Consider the following 27,975-nt stretch of genomic DNA (forward strand, 5'->3'; position numbering starts at 1 on the left):
GATTTAATGAAACACAGTTCTACTGGGCTTCAGCTTAGTATACACTGGATGGAAAATAAGGATAACTGCAACAGAAGCTGAATGCTAAATATGGCCAAATATGGCCTTATAGCAAGGTGAAAATTTATTTGACCCCTATATAGCCTTTTTGCCCATCTGTTATTGGAACTTTTTGACAATAAATGTTTTCAAGTTTTCAACCAAAATTTAATATTAGATAAAGGATATCTGAGTGAACAATATGTTATGCCATTTATTTAATGAATAAAGTTATCCAAATCCAATTTCCACTGTATTAAAATGGAATCTCTCCTTACACTTGATACCTTATTGAATCACAGCCATCTGTGACTGACAGCTTCTTATAATTCGATATAAGCTATTCCAATTTCCGTAAGTGAAATTTTAGCCCACACTTCCTTGAAGAACTTTTTAAAATCTGACAAGATTTTTTGAACAGTAAGTGCTTGGTCTAGGACCTACCACAGCATCTCCAATAGGTATAGGTTTAATTTTCTATCTGACTTGCCTTAGGTTTTTGGACCATTATTGTGCTAATCACATGATCCAACTACATTTTAGGTTCAGCATTCTCCTTAAGAATGTCCTGATACAGAGATTAATTCATGGCTCCTCCAACTATGGCAAGCTGTCCAAGTGCTGAGCCAGTAAATTATCCCTGCCTCATACTGTAGCACAATCACTACCATGTTTGATTGCAGGTATGATGTTCTTATTGTGGTATCCTGTGTTTCATTTACATCAGACATAACGGAAACTATGTCATCCAGCATCTTTGTTGAGTTTAGGCACAGGCTTTGACAAGGCCAGTACAAAAAGTTCCTCTTTTTGTCTTAATGGTCTACAGAACATTCTCCTAAACAGCTTGGTGATCAACCATGTGCGTCCTAAGACATAAGCATTAAATGAGCAAAAAACATTAATCTTCCTTTTATTTAGCAGTGTTTCTTGGACTTTTTTTAAGGATCCTTTGCAAGTTCCTGGATGATTTAACACTTCACTCTTGGAATAATAGTGGTAGGCTGAGTACTCCTGAAAAGATTCATTATTGTTCCATGTGTTGTCCATTTAGAGAAATATGTCTGTCACTGTGGTTGAGTGGTTGAGGCTGAGGTTTGATTGAGTCGTGGGACTTTACAAATAGCTTTGTAGCCTTTCCAGACTGACAACTCTTTAGAGAGCAATTTTCAAAATAAGTAAGGTCTATTTGAGTAGGACTGGCTTTAGTCAAACCAGGCCATGTTCAATTAATTGACTTTAATTATCATTTTAATTGGGTTGATTTAATTTGATCACTCAGGTATTTAATATTTTTGACTAAAGACCAGAAAACAATAAGTGGTAAACTTGAAAAATGAAGACAATCAGGAAGGGGACAAAAACCTTTTTATGGCATTGTGTCATCAGAAGTCATAAAAAGGAGGACAAGGTCATCTAGGGGTTCTTATGATCATAATAGGATGTCCTCTAGGATAGGATAACCCACAAGTCACTGTTTACTTTAAAGCCCAAATTGATCCCCCAGTTTAAATGAAAAGGATTCAACAGCTGCCTTTAGTAAACAGTAAGTGCAATATCATCTCATTAATGTATCAAAGTCATATAAACTTCACATCAAACACAATTTGAAATAATCATTTAGCACCTGTTTCTTTTTCAGCATAATTTAAACTTTTTAATCTTCTATAAGAAAGTAAGCCAGTTAAGAGAAGTTACTTGGCTTTGTGCAATGTTGCACTTGATCCACTATTATCTGGTATCCTGAGCACAAATTTCAGAAATGGGGAATGGGGTGGAGCCACATTTTAAAGTTGTAGTCACAACATTTATAACAAGAGTCACTATGCACAAATATGTTACAACTTAACAGACAGAGCAAAACAGAAAGGATTCAAAGTTTACATTTCAGGCTAGCAACAGACTGGCAGACTAGCAGAAGCAGACAGCTGCAACAGGTGACACTTGAGTGACAGACTGACCTGATACCCTGGAACTCTTCTAGTTGTTGTGTAAGCCTGGTGCTGTGTTCCTCCTCCTCTTGTAGTCGTCGCCGGAGTGCTCGTACTTCTTGCTGAGCTTCAATCTTAATGTCATTTGCCACCACAACGGCTGTCTGCAGATCTGCTTGGAACCGCTTCCATTCCTCTGTATCATCCTACCAACAACATGGCATCAATGATGCTAGTGACACTGAAAATGACAATTGCTAGAATCTAGAGACCAGCACACAATGAGGCATCTAAAGCCAGAAGCTTGCACTTAAACACAGAATATTTCTAGATGGTTGAAAAGAAGTAACAACGGGATGGAAAAAGCCTCTGATCAGGGACTACTGTAATGCAAAAGATCAAAATCAAATGACAATGACAACAACAACAAAATGACAAGACATGCTATCACTATTCTGTATGAAGGAGAGAGTACCACACCAGAGCGAAAATGTCATTCTAGATGCCTCATCTGTAAGATCACACCAGACGTTTCAGTGGTGTCACAGGAAATGCTTGGTTTGAGCAAGTGGAACCATTACAGGTCTGTGTTCTATGAATAAGGACAATCAAAACAACTTTTTGCTTGTTCAAAAAACTTCTAGGACTAGTATCAAGAGAGAATTCTATACTTTAATACAGCAAATTAGGCAGGGTGCCTACTTGTCTTGATCAGTGCATTTTACTTATTTTCTAACTCGCCAAAATTAGGAACACAAGCAATGAGGCCCCAATTAACCTGATTAAAAACTTCACATACATACTCAAATACTCACATTTAAAAAAGTTATAGAAGGTAACAGTCAAAGAGAATCAAATAAGCCTGAGAAAATACAAGTAAATGCCAGAGACAACAATAAACCTCAGATAGGCAAGTTACAATGTACTGTATGGTAGCTGGACTAGATGAAAGAAGAAGATACCTACCCAGGTGATAACTGCCTACTTTTAAGAGCAAAGATTCATTTAGGTACTGTATATGCATTTTATATCTTGTCATTAGAGATCATAAAAAAATGCATTTTTTAATATGTTCAAAGTAGAGCGTTCAAGCAAAAGTCTTCTGTCAAAGTCAAATGAGTCCAACTGTAGCAAATGGAAAGGCTTCACTAGCTACCTGAAGGAGACTGGGCTGCTACTTTTTTTTTTGGTTTCATATGCCTTCTATAGTTGAATAAACCCACAGACTCCACAGACCCTCATAGTTAGGCAACATCAGAGAGACTCCATATAAGTTTGTATATACAACATTTGCCTTCCAGTCATCTCCGATGTTTTTATTATACAGACCAATCACAATGTTGAACAATCAGCTGTATGGCACTTTTTGAGTCTGGAAGAAAATTAGAGAACTAATAAACATACTTGGGATTTTATAAAACATAATTTAAAGCCACATGTGTGTTCAGCCCACACAGCAGAAGCCGAGAGAACAAAACAGCTCACATCAACGCTTATGAGGTAAAGGGTGTAAGTTTATGTGCGTGTGTATTATTATGGTATGTTTTGCCTTTTAGAAGCCTGATACCCACTCACATTCAAAGAACAACATACTCACTGGGGCCAACTCAGATCTTCTGCACTCTATGGCAGAATGTTCTTCATCTGTTTATCTTTTAAAGAGGCAGCATTAAATGTTCTAAATGTATTTGTATTTCTGATAATCTAAAAGATTATGTTATGCCTTCATAATGACAGGGGCTTTTCTGTACCTTCATCTGCTTGTTAAGTGCCTTCAGCTGTTTCTCTAGTTCCATCTTCTGCTCCTCCAGCTTTAATATACGATCTAGGCAGCAGCACAAATATATATTATATTCAATAACTAACTGGATTTTAGATTAATTAATGAAGAATACTTACGACAACATTATGACTATAGTGCACTATTTATTATGAAGTCATTTAGAACATATTTAAAAACAAGATAAGTAAACCAGGTTAGCCAGTTTTGATTCTAAATGAAGACCCAATAATCAACACAAGGGAGCACTTCTATTTTCAAGTAATGACCCAATATCTCACAGCCAAAATCCTATGATACCAAAACAAACAAGAAACTAAACCTGTTTTCTTACAATGTATTTTTTTAAAATTAGGCAATTTCAGTATTATCTAAAATTGAAATATACAGGGCATGCATAATTTGAAAGTATGTCAATTTTAATTTAAAAGAAAACCCTGCAAAACAGTTGATTCTGGCATACTTTCCAAGTCAGTGATGGTCTGGTCACTGTGCAGTTTCAATGCTTGGTGCTGCTCCACCTGATCTTCCAGCTCAAAGATGGTTTCCTTTAAGTCTTTCATTTCTGCCTCTTTCTTAGAAGCCTGTTCCTTCAGTCGCTCTGCAGCTGTACTTAGTTCCAACTGCTGTAATTCACACTGCTTTTTGAGTTGCTGGCGCTCTGCTTCCACCTGCAGTTGGTGAGAAAATAGCATGCTGAGAGATCTTGAAAGACATTAATATAAGAAATAAGCCAGTGCTCCAGGGGACTAGGGGCAGCGTGAAGCTCCCTCTTTCAGGCCCTTCCAGCTCAAGAAATATTGTACATGGCAAATCACTGATCAAACAGTTTACAACATGTTAATGTGGCTGGCAGATCACCTAAACAAAATCAAATGGATAATTAATGACCTATTTGTGTGAAATACAGTAATTGTACTGTTTTCTGTGCCTACCCCATGTTTATAGACTGTTTCAAATAGATATTAAGCTTCTCCTGTAATTTTAAACTTAAAAGTTTCCCTATTGAGCAAATCTTGAGAGTTTGTCAATATTTGTTGTCACGCTTATGTACAAAGTGAGCTAAAATATTAATTATTTTATATTACCTATTCTACTGTATTTCATTAAACATCATTATTATTATTATTCAAATATCTCATATAAGAAGCAGCATATCTTCTGCATTACACATTAAAAATCTATTAAAGACAAATAGAAAGCATAAACATACAATTTTGGAAACACTATCCTGTATTTGGTACAGTCAGTGGAGACTGCATTAATACAACCAATCACCATTAACCAAAATCATGGCACAATCAGCATGAAGAAGGAGTCAGGAGACAAAACAGAAAGAAAGCTCCAACCAGAGGAAACAGGAGATGAAAATTTTCATCTTCATTTCCATAATGTGGAAAAATAAGTGGTCTGGAGAAAAGGTACAGTTTTGATTTGAAGAGCAAACAAACAAACCAGGAGATGTGCATGTTCAAAGAAACCAGGCTTAGGAGCACCCAGCTTTTGATGCAGAGACAAGGAAGTTTGCTTTACTTTTTCAAGCTGTGATCATCTGAGCATTTAACATTAGGCTACAGGAAAAAGGCAGTCACCCCATTCTCTCGGGGGCTTAAGATTTACCACAGCGCTGGCACAGACAGCAGAAGAATAGCTGCTGGATGAATGCCTCCAAGTTCAGCAAAGAAAAGGCTGCCACTGGTGCAAAGGATGTGTTGTAAATGCTGCATTTTCAAAGATGACTGTGTTCTTTGTTGTATTAGCATTTCCAGGGACATAGTTTTAAGAAGCAACACACCATATATATTCCTTTCAGAGAATTCATTAAGCCTTTTCACTTGCTGCCCAGCTCTGTATGAGTCTGCCAGCCAGTAACGACTGAATGAAGCCTTCACGCCATAATACAAATCAGAAGAATGAAGGCCAACAACATGCACTACTCTACTTAATAATATTTCATTATCACAAAACCAAATTTGAGCACCAGGTCTTTATCTTTAGGCATGATTTAGATTTTTCAGGCCCCAAATATTTTATTAGTAAAGTTAATGAACTGTGAAAATATGCCTTCTTTGACCACTATAAAAAGGATAAAAATTATATTGCTTGAGGTAATATTTGGCCCCTAGGTTGGTACCTTTAGAGGGTAACCCGATTTTGGGAGGACCAGCAGAGATGGAAAGAGCTTGATGGATAGAGTTGGCAGGATAATAACTTGTTTAATTCATTTCACCTAGTCGGGACTCAGACAATAGACACAGCAGTCATGCAAGTGGTTTTCTTATGATACATTTTTCTTTGGGACCACATAATACATGTCTTTGTAGTCCTAAAGTCCTAAAATGTGCTATAATGCTACACACATATTAAAAGAAGAAAGCAAACTAATTGATGAATGGTTTATACTCAAAAAATCAAATGAAAATAAAAAAATGTTTAGTGGAGCCATCTGTGTCTGAACAGCTGCATGATTAAAATCAGATACATGCACAAACATAAGAAGATAATGCAATTACATTTTTGAACCAAAAGATGGTGCTGTTGAAAAAAAATAATTCACTAGATCTGGGAAACATTTTAAAACAACAAATATTCACTTGATTTCAAAGAGGTTTTAAAAATTTCTGTCATACAAATGTACAGTAAGCTAATAAACTGATATTTACTAAGTGAAAAAATTCATGATGAAGTTTATTAAGAAGTGACCAAATATTGTGATTTATGGTATTGTAAAATGGCAATCTACGTAAAATAATTCTCTAAAGTAATTACAAGTGAAATTAAACAACAAATGGTAGATTATATAATAATATAGATTTGTATTCATAATCTAAAATATTCTGCATAGATGTTCCCCATAAATGATGCTATATGAAATACTGCTGTGTTATGGCACTATATTAAAATGATTTTAAAGGACTCTTCATATTTATTTTTGGCCAGCCTAACTCTGGGTTTAAAATTCACATATTTAGTGAAATTGTCAAATAAAGTGACAAAGGGAAGGTTTTGTACATTATGCATAAATCTGACTTCAGTTAATGATTCACAGTTAAATAAAAAAGCTGTAAAAATACATATTATTTATAAATTTGCACATGAGCCTACTTAGAACGTTCTAGACTTTTTAGTACCATTTAAACTGCTCTTAAAATCCGTAACACAAGTCAGATATGACAGATTTATAGAAAGAATACTAAAGCAGCAATGCTGTACTGTAAAATACTCAAGCCAAGAATAGTTTTTATTCCACATATGAGTAAAAGGGATGGTTAAAACAGGAAAACAGAGGTTAACTGCAATTAAATGTTACTGTAACTTTAATATTATTTATAGTATATTCCTGAAGAATATCAATCAGAACATATCAGTAATGTCCTAACTATTCATTTTTGTAGTGTGAAGTCAAGCAGTCATAAAAAGAGTTTTTCATATACTGAAAATAACAGTCTTTACCTACTGACATAACTTTCACTAGCAATAAGGTTATATGGTTGTCTTGTTAAATGCAGTAAATGTAAAGAAACAGTCTGAAGTTATATTTATAGTACTGAGACGTAGAGCAACTACTACTTCAATATTATCAGAAAAGATGAAATAACAAACAGAGCATGTTGCATTGAAATGCTATGAGACGCACTGAAGCTGGAAATTTGCAGCAAAAGAAAATAAATAAGTGTAATGAGCTCTTCTATATACTAAAAAACTAAAAGGTGTAATTTCACCTCTGAATTTGACTACATACATTCAATCAGAGTTCAAAATACTGTCATTTGAAAATCTTATTATCTGAAAACTTGCAGAAAAGCATCTGAATTCAAACAGTCCTCATATTATTATGTTAATTAATAACACAACAATATGCTACAAACAGGACTCTTTTCGAGATCCATCTACTAGTGGACTATGGTATAGGGATCTGCGGCCCAGAAAATGCTGGCTGATTTTTAATCTTTAATTGAATGGCTGGCTTGAACTCCGTGGATGTGTGTGAAGTTGGTGAGGCAACTGAGGTGAGAAGCTCCCTGGAAGCACTTGGTAGCGTGGGGCCGACCCACACCATCACATGGCTGTGAACATTACAATACATAAATAACCATGAAGTAAGGCTTTCTCCAAAACAAATTTTATGGGGTAGCTGATGCATGATTATAATATGATTACAATACAAATAAAGCTCAAATTATTTTCAATTCACAACAAATATGCCTTTAAAGTACATAAGCAACAGATTGCAGGAAATAGACCTTTATCCTGCGCAATGTAATGCCACAGTTTTCACACTATAACAAGCCAAACGCACATTGTATCAATCAAACACATGTAAGGTGGCACTGGTAGTTTTTGCTTTTCATTTGCTTTTTTTCAGCAACTTATTATTTTGTAATTTTATTTCATGTTTTGAATGGGTTCTTAACTGGCACTACCAAGTATCAAATACTCTTGTGCTGCATTTTTGAATTACCTTTTATCCTTTTTAATGTTGTTGGGCACAACTACCACAGGTTTTTGTGATGCTGAATTCACTAATTCACGCTAGTATCATAATAAACTAAAGCAGTTCCTCATAATATGAAAACAAACTGCATTATTTGCCTTTACTTTCTGTGCTGCAATTATATGAATTGTAATATTATTTTAGCAGTAGTTTTAATTCACACCCTCTCTATGACACACTATCAATAAGTTTAGGAAGAATTTGAATAACTTAATTCAAGCAAATTAAGACATTCTGTCAGTGATTATGAAATCTTCTCACTAATAATAATGTGCACTGAGACAACAATAAAGGCAATCAGGTAGTATGCATCATATCTGACTAGGCTGTCTTTACGTACATTTAGTAACACTGCCTCAGGCATGCAACTCATCAAATATCTATTCTACTCTCAGCCTCCTCCTCCTATGATGTTCTAGGTCTTGGCCACAAAAACTTTCTACATTAATCCTGCTTGCCACCAGACTGCGTGACAACAGTCCTAAGCCACTAATGTTGGGTAAAAAAAAGGGAATATAGGCCATCTTTTTTACCCTCTCAGGTCCATATTTAATAGCAACTCGATAGGATGTCCAGTACATTGTTATGATGGTAAATCGGAATTTAAAAACATTTTGATCTTTCAGCGCTGTTTTCATTAAAATGTGTTTTTAAGCTCTGCATGTGATTATTTAAACAATAGTTTAACTCAGAAATTACTATTTCAACAACATTTAAACAGACACGTACCTTGGCCAGCATTTCGTGCAGCTGAGTGACACTATTCTGGACTGTTAAGAGCTCCGATCTCAGCTCTGTACAAACAACATCAAGCTTCTCCTTCTCACAATGAGCTACCTTCAGCAGGTTGTCCAATTCAGAGCTGTCACTTGCACTGTGCATTGCCTTCAACTCAGTTACTTTTTGCTTCTCAATATCCAGCTGCACCTGAAACCTTCCATTTTCTAACTTTAAGGCTTCTGTTGTTGATTTATAGCTGTCAAGCGTTCTAGTTATTCCAATCCTAGCCTCCTTTTCAGCTTGGAGTTGCCTCTGTAGGCGTTCATTCTCATCTCTCAGGTTTTTGATTAATCCTTGGGTTTCCAGATGCTCCTTCTCCAAAGATCTCAAACTGCTGGTGAGTTGTTGCTGAATGTCAACCAACTTCTCTCGTTCAAACCTGGAGCTTTCCACCTGCTCTGCATATCGCTGTTCCAATTCATTAATCCTTCCTGTCTTGTCCTCTGCCTCCTCAGACTTGCATTTTTCCTGCAACTGTGACTTCAAAGCCTCATTTTTTTTAATCATGTGTTCCATTCGTTCCCTCTGCTGGTGCAATGAGCTTTGTAACAGGGACTTTTCCTCTGCCAATCTCTCATTTTCAGCGGTCAGCTCCTGAATTACCTGCTGCTGATCAGACAGTTCTTGTAGTGTTGCTTGCAGTTCCTCGGCCGTACTGTGATGACTCTCCTCCATTTTCTGGATCTGTTCTGTCAGGCTTTCCACTGACAGCTCTCTGGTGTTTTGTAGTGGTTGCTGATTTGTATAGTTTTTGGATTTATTGGCACTGCTACTGTCAGACTCTGTTCTGGAGGAGATGTCCAGTATGTTTTCAAACTCAGAGGAATCTGGAGAAGGAGAACTTTTTGCTAGATCGCTGCTGTTGGATGCAGATTTCTTCAAAGGCGATTTTATATTGTGGAGTATGACCCCATTTATTGGTTGTTTGGTAGGGCTGCTAGCACAAGCACTAAGGCTGCTGTTGGTCCCGTTGCTGCTTGACAGAGTAGACTGCTCATACTTGATCAGCTTTTCCTTCAAAGCCTGATTTTCCTCTCTAAGTCCAGCCAACTCACGCTGGAAAGTTCTATTTTTCTCACGCAGCATTTTCACAAGGGCCTGAGGCTCAGCTAGTTCTGTTAACAAAGTTTCAGCTTCTGGAGAGGATGTTTCTGCCAGGCCTTGTTCTTTACATCTTTTCAGTTCACTGCGCAACCTACTAATTTCAAACTCCTTGGCTTTAGCTTCAGCCAGAAGCTCCTTCACTTGACACTCCAGGAGTGCTTTGTCATTTGACTCATTTTCTGTTTTGGATTTAATGGATATGCGACTTTGCTTTGCAAGTGTTGAAATACTTGATGCACTGGCACTAGTCAGCATTTTCCTATTGCTGGTTGTTCTGAACTGGTCTCGCAATGACAGTCTGTCTCGGGAGATAGGAGAGGCCAGCTCCCTTGGGGTGGGGATGCCAGATCTCTTTGATGGCTGAATCCCTGAAAATAGAAAGTTATGTATGTTGTGTAAATCAATAAATGTTGCATTTTTTACATTCTTCTGAGCTCTCCTATCCAGTAATTATTTATATGGTGAATAAAACATTTTCTGAAAAAAAAAAGTATTTCAAAATAAATGCAAGTACAGTACAGTTCACAGTCTGGACTTCTGTCATCTTATTTTATGCATTCATTAATAAAAGTTAAAGAAAACTATTTTGTACTTTAATACTTGAAAGAAATGACTGCTAAGAAAAGCATGCAAATACTTAACAATTATTTGTAGGTCTGATATCCAAAATTAGTCCTTTAAATTATCAAAGTTTGGAATGCTACAAATTAACTCATGTATAAAAAGTATGGAGTGTACTTTTAACAATTATAAAAAGATTAGTTAAGGTTGGGTGAATCGGAATTGCAATATTGGCTCTAGTGTGTGTGTGTGTTTATGTGTGTGATCTCCCTGTGATGGACTGGTACCCAGTAAAGGTGTTGTTTCTGACTTGTGCCATTGGATAGGCTCTAGCTGCCCAACAACCCAACATTGGATGAATAATTCAGGTGCCATTTTATGTTTCTGATTTTGCTACAGTTTTTCCTCTTTTACTGCCCATGTAATTCTACTTGTTTTCCTGGTTTTGAACTCTGCTGTCTTTTTACTATTCTTCGTTTTGTCCTTGCAAACCATCTGCCAGTCATCATTGTTTCTCACGGTAATCTTCAGGTGTTTGCACGTACCCATTAGAAACACAATCATGACAGACTTGCATGACCTCTGCAATCAACAATATTTAAGTGAAAAAAACAGACCATTTAAAAAAAATTAATAAAAAAAAAGGTGTAATAACTTTGTTGCATAATAGTGCACACGCTTTACAATGGGGCTTACACCTCATTACTGTATGGTGTGGCACGCGGCTGGGGGTGGCACCCAGCCAGGATGCCCAGGAGGACAGGAGGTGGGCTCATGCCTCCTCCAGACCACGAGGGGGCGACCACCCTGGTTCCTTTGGGGGCCACGGGTGCAGGGCTTGGAAGCCCAACCCTGTAGGGGCTCGTGGTATCCGCCAGGGGGCGCCCCCATGCCTGAAGGACCTGGAACCCCAACACTTCCGCCACACCAGGAAGTGCTGGGGGGGAAGAAGACTGGGAACACCCGGAGGGCTTCTGGGAGCATAGCCGGCACTTCCGCCACACAGGGGAGTGTCGGGAATCACCTGGAGCCCATCCGGGTAATTATAAAAGGGGCCGCCTCCCTGCAGACGAGGACTGGAGTCGGGTGAGGAGTGGACAAAGTTTGGAGGCAGGAGAGAGGAGGCGGCCTGAAGAGCAGGCAGACAGTGAGAGAGGCCTGGACTTTGGAGGAGTTTGGTGCTTGAGGCACTGGGTTGTGCACTATTGGACTTTGTAAAATATGTACAATAAACGTGTGGTGGACTGTACAATGGTGTCTGTCTGTCTGTGTCCGGGCAGCTTATCACAATGGATACAAATGGAAGGAAAGTATATACAGTAACTCCATTGGGAACTATCATTAGAAAACATAACATTCATTTTCACTCATATGCAGATGACACCCACTTATACCTTTCTTTTAGGCTAAATGATGTTTCTCTGATGCTGTCCATAATTAATTGTGTCAGTGAGTTAAAGGAGTGGATGGAGGAAAAGTATTTGTCTCTGAATACAGAAAAAACAGAAATGCTAGTTGTTGGAGGGAATAATGCTGACTGCCACAACATTTTGTTACTCTTCAACTCAGTTGGAATCACCATTAGTTTAACCAAATCAGCACATAATTTAGGTGTTATTTTTGACATAAGCATGTCATTTAAAAGACACATTACAAAACTATCCAAAAATGTTAAAAGATTGAGACGGTGCAAGCTACTGAGAAATTAATTCATGCATTTATTTCTAGTAGGATAGACAGCTGCAGTGCATTATTCATTATTCTTTATGCAGCTTTCACTTGATTCAAAATGCTGCTGCAAGACGTATTACACAAACCAGAAAATACATACAAACACAAAACTCCAGTTCCCAAGTCCTTACACTGGCTCCCAGTTAAACTATGGGCTGATTTCAAAATCCTCCTTTTAACTTATAAAGCCTTGAATAGCCAAGGCCCTGTTTACTGATTTGAGCTTATCATTACTTACAGGCCAGAGCGCTGAGGTCTCACTATGTTGGCCTACTTAAGATCCCAAGGAAGGGGAGGTCAAGCTTTTAGTTTCAGGACCCCAAGCCCGTGGAATGATTTGCTTGCTAATATAAGAGATGCCCTTTCAGTTTCATCGTTTAAATCCCAGCTGAAGAGTCACTTATTTAGTGTACCTTGATGAGCTGATGATTAGCTGTGCATATGGCATTTCTGTTTATTAGACATATGTACAGAAATATAAGTATCACATTACTGTATTTATAAACCGTTACTAACCCTCTATTGTGTTTCTCTTCTCGGTATCTGGATGTGGGCACTGCTGTACTGCTAGGCTGCTCTTCTGCATACAGAAAAGTCATCTCAGATAAAGGAGTGTTGAAATCATCAGATGGAAAGATTAGACATCCACTATAAACTGTACTATAGAAAACCCAGGAGTGGGTAGTTGGCCAGTTGGCGGAGGTGTTGAGCATTGTGACTTTATTTTTGACTTTGTTTTTAATCTCCACCTTTGTCAACTGGCCATAATTCAACAATTAATTGAATTAGTAATGGTTGCCAACAATTGAAAAATGTTTAATCAGTTTCTACCTTGTTCTTTGTCTGTTTTAACAAATCTGCATTTATATGTGTACTAATTCTAAATGTAGTAATTAGTATTGTTAATAGTAGTTATTAGTATGTATACTTGTTTTTTAAATGAGAATTGTTCACAGCACTCTGTGAAGAGCGCTATACAAAAATAAGTTGTATTGTATATAAATACTAAACTATAACTATTGTCTTACATTAGTACATAAGTGCAAGTTGATAACATGTTGTGGAAGATGACCTGGACACAGACAGGCGGACAGCGATGGTTCACCCAACACACTTTAATTTACAAAGTCCATTATATACAAAGTGACAAACAACCCAATACTCCCCCAATGTCCAGGCCTCTTTCTCCAAATGCGTCACTTTCTTCAGGCCACCTCCTTCTCCTCACCCGACTCCAGCCCCGAATGGAGGGAGGTGGCCCCTTTTATGACCACCCGGATATGCTCCAGGTGCCTCCCGACAATCTTCCGCTGGCACTCCCCAGTGTGGCGGAAGTGCCAGCTGCGCACCCGGAAGCACTCCGGGTGTCCCCGATCCTCTTCCCCTCCAGGGCTCCAAAGGCATTGGGGCGCCCCCTGGCAGTGACCATGGGCCCCCACAGGGTTGAGCTTCAAAGCTCTGTACCCGTGGTCCCCATAGACACCAGGGCGGTCGCCCCCACATGGTCTGGGGGAGGCGTAAGCCCTCCTCTGGTCCTCTGGGGCATCCTGGCTGGGTCGCTCCCCCCAGCCACCTGTGACAATGTAAAAATTATGATTTCTGCATTTACATCAACAGTGGATTATTTGTACAGATACTACTGACAAGTTAAAACATTAAAAGTTACATTTCCAAGTATGAGCATACTTGAAAAGGCAAGGAAATTATCACTGTTAAGGGTTCACTTTGTGAGATACTCATTTTTTGTTTTCATATTGTAAATACTGTTTTCACACTGTAAATGTGACAATAAACTATAATTTAAAGATACATAATAAGAGATTTGCCTAAAGGAAAAGGGAGGAATGTCATATACCTGTTATGCCAAAGTGACCTCTTGTTGAGCTTGGGAGTAGAAAGGCTTCAGAAATCCTCTACTCAGTACTTTTTCAAAATGCCCCACATTAACATTGTCCCATGACCAGTATATTCTTTACATCAAGACAACAAATACAAAGGCGCATTGCCATAATTACAATGAAGAGCCACAAAACGGCACCCTTTACAAAGAGCCGGCAATAATAAACAAAGGCCGCCCTGTGTTTTTAAAGACAATCAAACTGCAGTCCACAGGCACTAGCAGCTTCTCTCCCCACCACCACTGAGCTCAACCTACGCACATCAATCATTTTTAGGACAACACAGTTTCCCAGTTATACTGGTAGAAACTGTGTGACTGTCAGTAGGATAGTTCTAACCACAAGCCTTACTACATTCTTTAGCACCTTGACTCTCACATATTTTGAAGATCTGTCCTTTACTATTTCCTAAAGGAAACCTCTAATTAGGAACATTCTGTACTTGCAACTTTGAACAAGAGAAACACAGAATAAGAAAAAGCTACAAAATAGATTTATTTTTCATTTAACAGCAGTTGGTAGCATTTCTGACTCACAGCACTTGAACCCTTTTAATTTCCTGCTAGGCTGCATTCTTTGTGAACTTTGAGTTTTCTCCAATGTTGGTTAGAGATTCTTCTATAGCCTCTGGTTTCCCTCCACAGACCAAAGATATGCAGTTACTTTGTTTTCCAACTGTAAACTGGCTTAGTGAATATGTCAATGTGCCCAATGATGGACTTTCATCCCATCGAGGGCTGACTCTCGTCTTAAGCCCATTGCTCTTGAGAAAGGTATCAGCTACTCACTACTATATTAGATTATCAGCGTCAGAAAACAAAATGAGGCTGAATATTTAAAATGAAAATTGTTTCTCTGGTTATATTTAGTAAGAACATGTCCAAAATAGCAAAGGAATTGTACCAGAATGAGTGTCTTTTAAAACTCTCCTTTCCTAATATTTAGATTCTTTATAAGCGCTAAACTAATGGTTCCTGAATGGAGTACCAGGAAGAATGTGGTTAACCATAAAAAAGGTAAAGATTAGCTAATAAAATAAACAGCGTGGCCACCTTTTCTAGTTCTGCTGGAATCATTTGTTTTGAGGGAGATTCACACTTTGCACCTCACTAATGAAAAGTCTCTACTTCTGATGATTATTCCTTCACAAATACAGTTCAAGCAGTAGTTGCTAACATATCATACATACACATATACATACGTCATCAGACCCAATTCATCATCACAAGGATCACAGCCCATTATTTCAGAACAAACACAAGGCAGGAAACAACCTGGAGGAGGATGACAATTAATAGCAGGCACAGACATGTATACAACCACACTCACCTAAACCAAAAAACCTAACCTGTACATCTTTGTGGATATAGGAAATAAACATATTTTTATCGTATTATTATTACAAGTATGTGTAAGCTCTCTGAGCCTATGAATAGCCCTATACTGTAATTGTTTGGATTCACTGGCAACACAAATCTTCCAAAGCACCTTACACACAAATTTATGGTTACTACAGCTATTACATACTGTACTTATATAATTTCCTTACCCAAGGAAACTTACAAGTTTAGTAAACAGTACAATTATTTAAATACATTTTTTAAATTGAACTACAAACAAATTAAGAGACTTGTTCAAAGTCAGATGGTGAGCTGGAGACCCAAACTGAACTGACAATACTGGTCCAGTGTGCCTTAGGAGCTACATAACGTATCCACCTCAATATCAGCAATGGTCAAGATGGGTGAAAGTAAATGTTTCAACAATTTTCTTTGAGGTGGCAGGGTAACTTTTTATAACTGAAGAATATGATCTTCAACAATAAAATGCAAATAAGATAAAGCCACTCATTTTGGAAGACTATTTGTGCCAAAATTAAGTGCAATCCAACTTTTTAACTACACTGCAATGTAAAGCATATGCATGTGGTTCATTTCATTTTGGAATGGTTTTATTGTGTTATAATTAAAAACATATCAACCAAATGACTTTTCACTATGGCATACAATTTTCATCTCAATTTAAAATGCAATACAAAAGTGTACTTCATTTTAATTCATGTCCATAAACTGCGTGTCATAACTAGATGAAAACACAACCTATTGCATTTTGCTTAGCGGTTGCTTGAAGTGTACTGTATTTCGATTCAAGGCCACACATTAATCATGCCAATACCAAATGTAATCAAATGACCAATCATCATCAATATATTATACATTAAATATAAAATGCATTTTCAGTCAAAATATATTTTAGAAGTTTTAAGATTCTTTAATTCATTTCAAAATAAGCACATTTTGAAAAAAAAAGTTTTTGCACAGTACTGAAAATGCAACTTACAAGGTATATTTATCCTCTACTGAAAAACAACGAATATGTATAAATAAAAACACTCCAGGACAGCTTTTCTTAATATAAATTAGAGAAAGATGAAAACCACATAAATAATGGAGCACAAGAAAATAAATTTATAAAATGTAATCAATTAACTTTTTTTCACCCCAGCATTTTAAAATACAACGAAGACGGGAAGTATTTCTTGACTTTATATTCAATAACCTAATAACAGAAATTAGAATATAGAGGACTAGCCAAAATACCTGGTGCTGCCTGAGTAGATCTATAAAATCAGTTAATGAAAAAAAGAAAGAGGTTTATGTGTGTTTTTAAATGATAACCCAGGTGTTGTTGCTGGCTGCTCCATCGGAGGTTCACACTGCCTACTATCACTGTGGCTGGTATCATGAGATGACAATTTATTCTTTTTGGGTCTGACTGGATTTCAGAATTGTGGTAACTCCTTGCTCCATTGTAACCATGAACACTGTCATGTCTTACTCATCCTCTTAGTTCAAGGTGTTTAAATTATGAAGAAAAGCTGACATAGAAGGAGTTAAACAACCACCCTTTAAATTTTCCTTTGTGCTTCACTGCACTTCCACTCTCGATCAAGCCTCTCCCAACACCCCACTGCAAAAGCGCCAGGTACTTCTTTTTATAGTACAATAGATAGAAGCAGCATGCAACATTTTGAGAATTTATTCTTTTTAGATCAGATTGTATGGAGGAGTATTCGTGCCAAAATGAATTGTAATCCAACATTTTAACAACACTGAAAATAATAATTATGCATACGGTGTATTTCATTTTAGTATGGTTTTATTTTGTCAAAATTAAAAAATATCAACTAAATGACAGGTTGATTTTCACTACAGAACACAATTTTTGTGCCAGTTTAAAATGCAATAAAAAGCAGATTGCACTTTAATTCTTAGATTACTTCATAATTAATTCTATTGATCATGTGTCATAACTAAAAGCCAAGCAAAGTAAACATATTGCATTTCCATTCAATATGCCAAAACATGCTGTCCACTTTTGTATTGCATTTTAAACCTACAGGAAAATTGTGTGCTGTACTGAAAAGTAGTTGGTCATTTGCTTGATCTGTGTTTAATTATAGCACAATAAAGCCATGTGAAAATAAAATGTGCCTTGTGCATATTCATTACTTTTCAATTTTGTTAAAATGTTGGATTCCATTTATTTCTGGCACGAATAATCTTCTATATTATTGAATTCCAGAATCACGGTAACTTCTTCCTGGGTTGTAACCATGAATGCAGCCTTGACTTAGTTCATAGTGCTTAAATTATGAATAAAAGCTGACAAAGCTGGAGTTAAACAACAACATTTTGATTCACCTTTGTGTTGCGCAGCACATTCACTCTTGATCAAGCCTCATTCAACACCCATCTGCAAAAGCACACAATATTCCTTCTTATTTTACAGTAGATTGAAGCAGCGCACGGCATTGTTCGGGTAAGTAATGCTAAGCTCTAGTCATTCTGTCAACTAGTCTGCCATCAGTCCGTTTGAATGTTTCACTTGTTCTAAGCCATAAGGTAGCACTTTTGTTCAAACTGTAGCTCACAGGGAAAAAGAAAAAAAAAACTGTAACGCAAGGGTGAAAAGTTTGGGTTCCAAAGTAGTCTTCTTGTCTGTATGGTCCAAGAAAGAAAATATGCGAAAGCCTAAAAGTGCAATGGTTTTATGTGACTTTTTATGTACATTTTTTGTCATGCTTTAAATCAGGCTTATTTTAAAACCTACATATACTGTATATGTTTGGTATCATTCTTTTCAGAGTTTATTGAACTTTAATGTGATGTCGTTAGATTTTCAGATTCTTATTCTGTTTTTTAAATTATAAACTAAACATATCAAGAACTCACGTCCCGCAAGACGAGACTTTGTACCAACAGATTTAATCACGCCTGGGGCCAGAAATAAAAGACAAAGAGTAGATGACAAAGACAGTTGCTGTACAGGCTTTAAAATGTTTGAAGTGCCTCGCGAGATGCAGATCACGCGACACAGCAGCAGCTGATCAAGCAAAGAGGAGGTAAAAAAAAAAACTATCTGTTTCCCATTGTATCACCGTTTAAGAGGGGGTTTCGGAGGATGCGTCTCCTTGGGGTGCATTTAGCCCCCCTCTTCACAACACGAGCAGCAGAGACGCAAAGTGGCTGATGCATAGCGCAGGCCAGGGGGGTTGGTGAGTGAAGCGAGCAGGGGGTAAGCCCCCTAGTGTGTATATATATATATATACTGTATATATATATATATATATATATATATGGATTTTATGACCATAGTGATTCTAATAAAAATATTTTAAACTCTTTTGGAAGCATGAATCTGTAAAAGTACTTCATTTCAAAAGAGCAAATTTCAACAAACGTGAGTAAGCCGCAAAGAAATACATTTGTATGTGTGGAAACAGGAGCAACAAATCAGACTTGGTAATGTACATTACAAAAAACATTTCACAGTGAAAATTTGAAGTAACAAGAAATTTAACAGACCTTTTCAGTGAATAAGTATGGAAATAAGAAATAAACAGGGTGCTGAACAGGTGCTTGGGACATGACACCAATAAAAGTGCTCAGTGACAAAAGCACCGAGGGAAAATGTGTGCAGTGACAAACACATGCAACTAACGGAATTTAATTTAGTGGATGCTTACAAAAATAAAGAAAATGTTCCTGTGCACATTAAAATGTTATCAACTTTAAGTTTTACTTTATGGAAATGAAATATAATGTACCCAAAATGTGTGGACATATATTTAAATATAATGTAACATTTATGCAATTCAAAGATATTGTAACAAATACATTTCCAAATAGGTTGTGTATAAGATAATAGGTTGTGTTTCTCTTCGAGTGGCATGTTTAGTTTTGACACATTTTGACACCTTTACTTTTTAGTAGTAAATCAGAAATAATGGGAGGTTTATATATCATAATTGAAATTATATTTGTATGTGGTCTGCATATGCAGGGGAGTTGCAGATGTGCTGAAAAAAGCTCCTGACTCTGACTTTGGAAGGCTTTAAAAGTACATCTTCACTTCCAGAATTAGTATATGCCAGGTTTCACACTTTCTTTTATAGAAAACATTACTGCTGTAATTTTTGATAGTTATTCATTTGTAGTATTATATATCATTAAAATACACCCTCATCTCATATTGTACATAGTGATTGAGAATATAAACTAGAGTTGTGCATCGTGCCTGGGACCATGTGAAACTCAATGTAAAAGGGGTACAAGAAAACACTAAAAATATTACTGCCTTGAATATGAACAAAAAACATTACATTCTAAAAAGTCTTTCTGATGTATGAAAAATGTAAGCATAATGCTATTACTTTTATGATGTTCAAAGCATATTGAGGAAGTCAAACAGGCAGCTGTGCAAAGGACAATCAAAACTGGCTAATATCACACAGTAAAAAAGACAAGGACTTCAGCTTTTTGGGACAGGCTTATAGGTTTTAGATTTAAATGGTAAGGAAGTGAATTATCTGAGCAGTGTTTAATACTCCCAAGCCAAACTAACCTGTGATTCAGAGTGAAACCTCATATGCTCTCTGCCAGTTTTAAGCAAGAAAATTAGCAAATAGTGCATTGACATTAGGTCATATGACTTTACGGCTAGTGAAAGCTTTCTGCAGCTTGCTCAATATGTCTTTGACCAAACAACTCTGAAATGTAGATGTTACCATATTAGGGACACTATGAAACAACTTTGATGCTTGTGTGTTCATACTGAAGAAGGAATTTACTCTATGGTACACATTTTCCAGAATTGCCACTAACAGTCATCTCTTGTCCCCCTTAGAGAATTATTGCTGCAGGTCATAGAGGAGTAATGTCAATTGCTTAAACTGTCCACGGTGACCCATTGTGAGACACTTTGCAAACCATACACGAATGCAATGGTGAATCACGACTCTTTGTGACACAAAACCATGCAACCTGCAACCATAGTTTAAGAAACTATGCACCAAGTAATCTCAGTGAATGCTAACTTAGTATTGATCAGTTTTTCAATTATAACATAGGGAACAGATAAAGAGTGGATACAAATTAATTTCAAACAAATGTTAAGAGACATTTCTTCACACTAAAATCTCTTATATACCTGTATATTTCTCTTCTGGTTCGTCCTGCTTCCTCTTCAAAAGCAGTACCGCCCACACACAGCATTTCTCAATTCCTATTCCTGCTCTTCCAAACCCTTCTCCACGCTGCCTGACGCCTCCCATACACTCCCACACCACTTTTCTCGATTCGTATTCCTCCTTCAGACTACTGTGTTCTCCACTCCTCTCTCATGACCCCATTGGTGTCACGTCACCGCCCTATATCTAGCCTGACCACGTGACATTTCACTTCAGCATGTGTGTGCCTGGGAGTCTTTTCCGTAGCCTGCTACAGGAAGGTACTCTGTTGACCATTGGCATTGGTTTCGCTCCTTGCTATTCGTTTTGCTCCTTCCTATTTTCTTTATACTGCGACAGTTGTTTCTTAAGCCTTTATTATAAAATGAACGACACTATCCCTAATTTCCGCCAAATACTGCCTGTTATCTTCTGCGGTTCTCGAGCCCTCACCGTTGCCTCTTCCATCAACAAACACAGGCTGTGGAATGAAATGAAAGTCCTAAAACTCACAAAAAATATGAGAGTTCTCAAAAGTGAAACTCAATTTGTTCAATGGCTTCTTCAAGTTCGGGAAGGTAAAACTAGAGACACGGCAGAACTACCTTCTCAATGTTTACCACAACAACAAGACCCAGTTGTGACTCCCCAAGAACTTGCTACAAGACCAATACTGAACGTCAAAAACGACGATTCTCTACATATTAACAACAAAGTTCTTGATCTTACACAGGGTGAAAAAGTGACCTTTAAGAGTGTAGATACAGTAGTCAGTGACGATCCTAATGATCAACTAACGTACCCACAGGAGTTTTTACACACCCTCACACCAACTGGCATGCCTCCCCATATCCTTCATCTGAAGCTGGGAGCTGTAGTTATGCTCCTCCAAAATATTATGCCATCAAAAGGTCTTTGCAACGGAGCAAGACTCATCGTTACCCAAATACATACAAATATTATTGAGTGCAAACTGATCGCTATCCAAAATTCTGAAACAATCTTCATTCCCAGAATCTCTCTCCTTCATTCCGACACCAATCTCCCTTTTAAATTTAAACGCACACAATTCCCACTCAGACTCACCTTCTCCATGACTATCAACAAGTCCCAAGGACAAACGTTTGCAAAGATTTGCGTTAATCCACAACAACCAGTCTTCAGCCATGGTCAGTTGTACGTGGCTTTTTCTAGGGTTAGATCTTTCAAGTCATTATCTGCCGTCTCCACCAAAACACCTATTCACAACTTTCAAGAAGTATTTATTTCTTCTTGATTTCTGAATTCACTGTTTTCTGTTCCTATTCTTACACCAACGTATGCTATGGCAGGTGTCGGATAGTGAGAAACACAAGTAAAACCAAACATGTCTATTTTATACATACAATGTTCACAAAATTTTCTTGTGCCTCTCAAATAAAATGTCGTCTATGCTTCTCAATCACTCTTCTGCATCTAACATGATATCTTCAATACTGGTATAATGTTTGCCATGGAGTAGCCTTTCAAATTGCAGATTGGTGAACAGATGATACTTATGCAGGGTTAAGTCTGTTGAATAGGTGAGGTGTGGCATCTCCTTGAATCTACTGTTTCACAGAGCACTCCTTTTAACTATTCAATGCAAGCAGGAGGTATTGTTGTGAAGATGAAGGAGATGGTCGACAGCATTCTTTGCTACGTCTCCTCGAATGATCGTCACAAATGCAACAGACAATAAGTGTAACATTGACTAGATGTGTGGGCCTTTTGAGAGATTTAATATTGACTACATCTTAAAGATCATAAAAATTAAGCACATGACCTTGCTAGCACTGGCCTTGACCCTGAATCTGCTTGAAGTTGAAGAGTCACAACACTTTTATTGTTTCAATTGTTGGGTTGTAGCAGTGTATCTAATTTTGAGGCTAGGCTTTGAAACATTTCTCAAACCAACTCAAAATTCTTGGAACACTGCAAATAGTGGCTCTTCATTTCAAAAGTCAATATTATTGGTACCCAATATGCACAGACAGAGCCAATTCTTAATGGATGATGATGCATGGGCTCGATTAACCCATAACTAATTCCTATAATGTCTTTCTCACATACTGTAAGTCTTCGATTGTTAGTTATGTTTTGCTCCAGAGAGGCAACATTTTCTTGTGTCAGTGTCAAAACCTCACAAGAGAGATACAGCCGATCTCTTAATTGTACCATATAAAGGAAACTAGCCTTAGTACATAATGACTAGGCGAGAATTCATCTTTAAAGATGCCATAGAAATATAAGGATTTTGGATTTTTTGGCATGCATGTTGACTGGGATCTAAAAAAAGAAAAATGATGCTAAACCCTTTAATATTATATGCTACTTTAATCTATATAAAGAATCATTTTAGAAAGATTCTGAACCCTTGTGCCTTTCTTCATTGAGCGGTGGTTGATTGTTGAGTTTTATGGAGTATTTTCTGTACCTACTTATGTACTTCCTATGTTTTCACTCAATTGGATTGTGCTTTGTTATTATATATTGTTTCTTAAATTAAAAAGGTAGGAATATGTGCTTTACAAATACACTTTTCATGTCCAGAAACAAAATGTTTTGATCACTCTTTTTTCATGAAATAACTTAGCAACTAACACGAAAGTCGCACCACATATTTTGGAAATATTATGTTTTGCTCGATGCAATGACCTTTCTCTACAGTATGCTTACATTGTTGCAACAAAAGGGCTTTAAAGTTTTTTAAGTTTTTTCTCCTTGCAGCTTCCACCCAACCAACTAATCTGCATCAGAAACTGTAATAAAGCACATGTGTACTTTGTGTAAAGACATGAATCTCAGTGGAGGCTGGCTCAATGCAATTCTAATGCCAAAAAAATAAAAATAAATAAAAGTTACATCAGTTTATAAAGGAAGTGACATCATCCTCTGGGAACACACTGCATCAAAAATGTCTATATACAGATCTCCTCCTATTGACCTAAACGTAGAAATTTTAACTCCAGAATGAAAAAGTTTATAACAAAATGATCAGAACCACCTGACTGAAGAGATTTAAATCTGCATATAATAAAGATAAACATTTTGACATTAACCTCACCAAGTGACTAGAGCTGGAATATATTAAGACATATGCTTAAAAATGTGACAAACAAAATGGGTAATAAATAAAAACATCAGTGATGCCATTTGAATTAAAGTACACCACCAACTTTGAATGAATATAGCTATGGAATTGTGTTAATAACAGAAAGCAGGAAGTCATATAAGGATCCTTTTATGATTTGAAATGGCGAAAGGATCCTACAGAGATAGTGCTGAGATCAATGCTCTTAAAATCCAAAGAACAATTTACATGAAAAGGGTAATACAGTGGCAAAGTACTTAGGGTCGTTACCTCACAACACAATGGTCACCTCATCCTGTTCTTGTCTATTGAGCCTACCATGCAGGGTTTGCACTTTCTCCCCAAGTATGTAGGATTTCCTAAGCAATAATGAGGCTGATGAATTATTTCAAAGGGGCGCCAGAGTAAATAAGTGAGGCTGAGTGAAATAGGATACAATACAAAGGCCTTCCATCAAAGACTGGTTTACATCCTTGCATGACGCTTTGCCCTAATAGGCTCTGGTTCCATAAGACACAGTAATGGAAATGAAAGGTTAAAAACATGAAAAAATGATTGAGCTTAGATAATCAAGGATGTCACTGCTGGAATTAACTGTTTAACAAATATATTTAATAGTTATTTAATCTTTTTTAAAATGTTATTTTTGGGAATTCAGCAATACTGAAATATGATGTTAAAAGAATTGACAAAATAATTTGGGCAGAAATATTCTAGCATGCACCAGATGCAATCATGATAGGCTCTACCTCACTACAACTATGCAATGGATAAAGTTGGTTCACAAGATGGCCTGTTTGTTTGGCAATATTTTTATTATACTAGGAAACACTTTGACCTTCAGTCATCAAAGAAAGGTGGTTCATGTGCTTCTTATAAAACATAGCACCCAAGCTCACTATGGCAAGGGTGCCATCATATATTTTATGCCCTAACAGTGAGTATGAGAAGTTCACAATGAAAATGATTAGTCAGGCAGTGCAATGTGCTTCACAGTCAGGACATGTTGCCAGTTTTCCTTTTCTGTCTCATATGGTTGTGCTGCCATTTGGCTTGAGAAGGACCTGAAGCCCATTTACATGGCAGAGGTAGCCAGTACCTCCAATTTTTAAGGTTGTGTATGCATTTCTTGTGTGACTGAAGTGTCTTGTTTATGCAATGAAAATGTTTAGTCAGTCTGTGTAATGTGCTTCACTGTCAGTAGATATTGCCACTGTTCTTTACCTCTCATCCAAGGGACACGGCCAGGTAACTGCTTGCTGTAAGAAACATCAGAACCCCAGTTATGTGGCTGAGGTAGCCTGTACCTCAAATTCGTGGGTCATTTTATGCATATCATGTCATAAGCTCTCAATTAAGACCAAAATCAAGGTTCAAAGCCCAATGAACAACCTTTAGCATTTTTTTATATATATATATATATATATATATCTATATATATATATATATATATATATATATATATATATATATATATACACAGTGGAACCTCGGTTCACGAACGTCTCGGTACACGTACAACTCGGTTTATGACCAAAAAGTTCGCCAAACTTTTGCCTCAGTTCACGACCACACACTCGGTATACGAACAAGTCAGGTTCCCTTTCGGTTTGTTCATGTTCAGTCTCTCCCTGTGCATTTCTCTTAGATATTAGGTAAGATTCATTGAAATTATGTATGTAAACACACTGTTTATATACAGTAAAACCTAAATATTATTTTAAAGATATCGAGCATCTCCGATATCACATATGTTACAGCCATTATGACAGACAGGCCACCAGCAATAAATACGTACAATGCAAGACAAATTGTATACAGTAAAATGTATGTACAGTGACAATAAACTATGTACATGTAGTAAGTACTGTACGTGGAAAATTAATTATGGTTACACACCAACAATGACACGACGACTTGTCCGATAACGATGAGTTTAATTTTACTGCACAACAAAGGAGAGCGTTACAGCTCTTCTAAAGGAGCCTCTTCAGGCGATTGTGTAGCACCGCCATCAGCGAGCAAGAGAGAGAGTGAGAGAGCGCCACACACACACACGCACACACACACAAACACACAGAGGCAGCGCGAGAGACAGAGGCACACACACAGGCAGCGTGAGACAGAGAGCCATGCACACACACAGGAGCACGCGCGAGAGAGGTGCGCGCACACACACAGGAGCGCTCTACAGAGACACACTGTGAGCTGCGAAGCTGATCACACCCCCAGAGAATACAGATGCCCCTGGGAAAACCCCTAAGAAACATGGACAGACTACCTTCACATTCCTCCTTTCCCTTCTGGCCAGCTCTGTCGCGTAAAATGCCTCTAGCGCGGTGCTCCGCCTTCTTAAAAAGCCTGCACGGGCTTCTTTCAGTTTGTTAAACTGGTTGCTTGCTACTACTCCTTTCTCTCTCAGACAATCTCTGCTCCTGGCAGAGCTGTCATCTCTGACTTGCCATGGAGCACGTTTAAACTTTTGAAAAGAGACAAATGTTTGTTTGCAGTGCTTTGAATAAAGTTCCTTTTTTCCTACAACCTCCTGTGTCTCTGTGCAAATCTGTGACCCAAGCGTGACAACACACACAGGCACTCCAGGCTTGCAAAAGAGAGACGCACGCACACACACACAGGCGGGGGAGAGAGAGGCATGCACACACACAGGAGCGCACTAGAGAGGCACACAAAGGCGCTACAGGCTCGCAAAAAAGAGATGCACACACACACACAGAGGCGGGGGAGAGAGCGAGCGAGGGACGCATAAGGTAGAGAAGGCTTGTTTTTGTTTTCAGTTCTGTTTACAGCGATCGGTTCGTAGCCTGCATTGTTGCAATGTTACTTTTCTTGGTGGTTTATTAAATTACGGATTTTTCAAATGTTCATTTTTTCCCCTGTGCTTAAAACTCATTAAAAAAAAGTGTTTTTAGGGAGCAGTTCCTAGCACTATAGCGCAAACTATTGCAGTGTTAGTTTTCTCTGTTGTTCAAGGTTTTCTCAGTGTTATTCAATGTTTTTACATTTAGTTTACCATTACGCTGTGCATTCTATGGTATAATTAACTATATTTGTGGTTAAAAACTAAAAAAAAATATATATTTACATACAGGTCGTACGGTTTGGAACGGATTAATTGTATTTACATGCAATCCTATGGGAGAAATTGCTTCGGTTCACAACCAACTCGGTTTACGACCAGAGTTTTGGAACGAATTATAGTCGTGAACCGAGGTTCCACTGTATATATATATATATATATATATATATATATATATATATATATATATATATATATACAGTAATCCCTCCTCCATCATGGAGGTTGCGTTCCAGAACCCCCGGCGAAAGGTGAAAATCCGCGAAGTAGAAACCATATGTTTATATGGTTATTTTTATATTGTCATGCTTGGGTCACAGATTTGCACAGAAACACAGGAAGTTGTAGAGAGACAGGAACTTTATTCAAACACTGCAAACAAACATTTGTCTCTTTTTCAAAAGTTTAAACTGTGCTCCATGACAAGACAGAGATGACAGTTCCGTCTCACAATTAAAAGAATGCAAACATATCTTCCTCTTCAAAGGAGTGCGAGTCAGGAGCAGATGATGTCAGAGAGATAGAGAAAAAGCAAACAAATCAATAGGGCTGTTTGGCTTTTAAGTATGCGAAGCACCGTGGCACAAAGCTGTTGAAGGCAGCAGCTCACACCCCCTCAGTCAGGAGCAGGGAGAGAGAGAGAGAGAGAGAGAGACAGATAAAAAACAAACAAGCAAAAATCAATACGTGCCCTTCGTGCTTTTAAGTATGCGAAGCACCGTGCAGCATGTCGCTTCACGAATCAGCTGCACAGAAGGGAGCAACGTGAAGATAATCTTTTCAGCATTTTTAGACGAGTGTCCGTATCGTCTAGGTGTGCGAACAGCCCCCCTGCTCAATCCCCCTACGTCAGAATCAGAGAATGTCAGAGTAAGAGAGAGAGAGAGAAAAGTAAGTTGGGTAGCTTCTCAGCCATCTGCCAATAGCGTCCCTTGT

The 27,975-nt window shown here is 37.6% G+C and overlaps 1 protein-coding gene across 4 annotated transcripts in view; it reads right to left on the reverse strand.

The window, feature by feature from the left end:
- The window catches only part of specc1 (sperm antigen with calponin homology and coiled-coil domains 1), a 303,837-nt gene that overhangs the window by 149,488 nt on the left and 126,374 nt on the right, over positions 1–27,975 (reverse strand). For all 4 annotated transcript variants that reach the window (XM_051930901.1, XM_051930903.1, XM_051930902.1 and 1 more), the window contains 4 exons: positions 8,975–10,497; positions 4,214–4,421; positions 3,722–3,795; positions 2,001–2,176 (listed from right to left, as the gene is read on the reverse strand). In XM_051930901.1, coding sequence (XP_051786861.1) covers positions 2,001–2,176; positions 3,722–3,795; positions 4,214–4,421; positions 8,975–10,497 — 1,981 coding nt within the window. The remainder of the gene's footprint in view (positions 1–2,000; positions 2,177–3,721; positions 3,796–4,213; positions 4,422–8,974; positions 10,498–27,975) is intronic.

This window comes from Erpetoichthys calabaricus, chromosome 8 (assembly GCF_900747795.2).
Source record: "Erpetoichthys calabaricus chromosome 8, fErpCal1.3, whole genome shotgun sequence".
Lineage (NCBI taxonomy): Eukaryota > Metazoa > Chordata > Cladistia > Polypteriformes > Polypteridae > Erpetoichthys > Erpetoichthys calabaricus.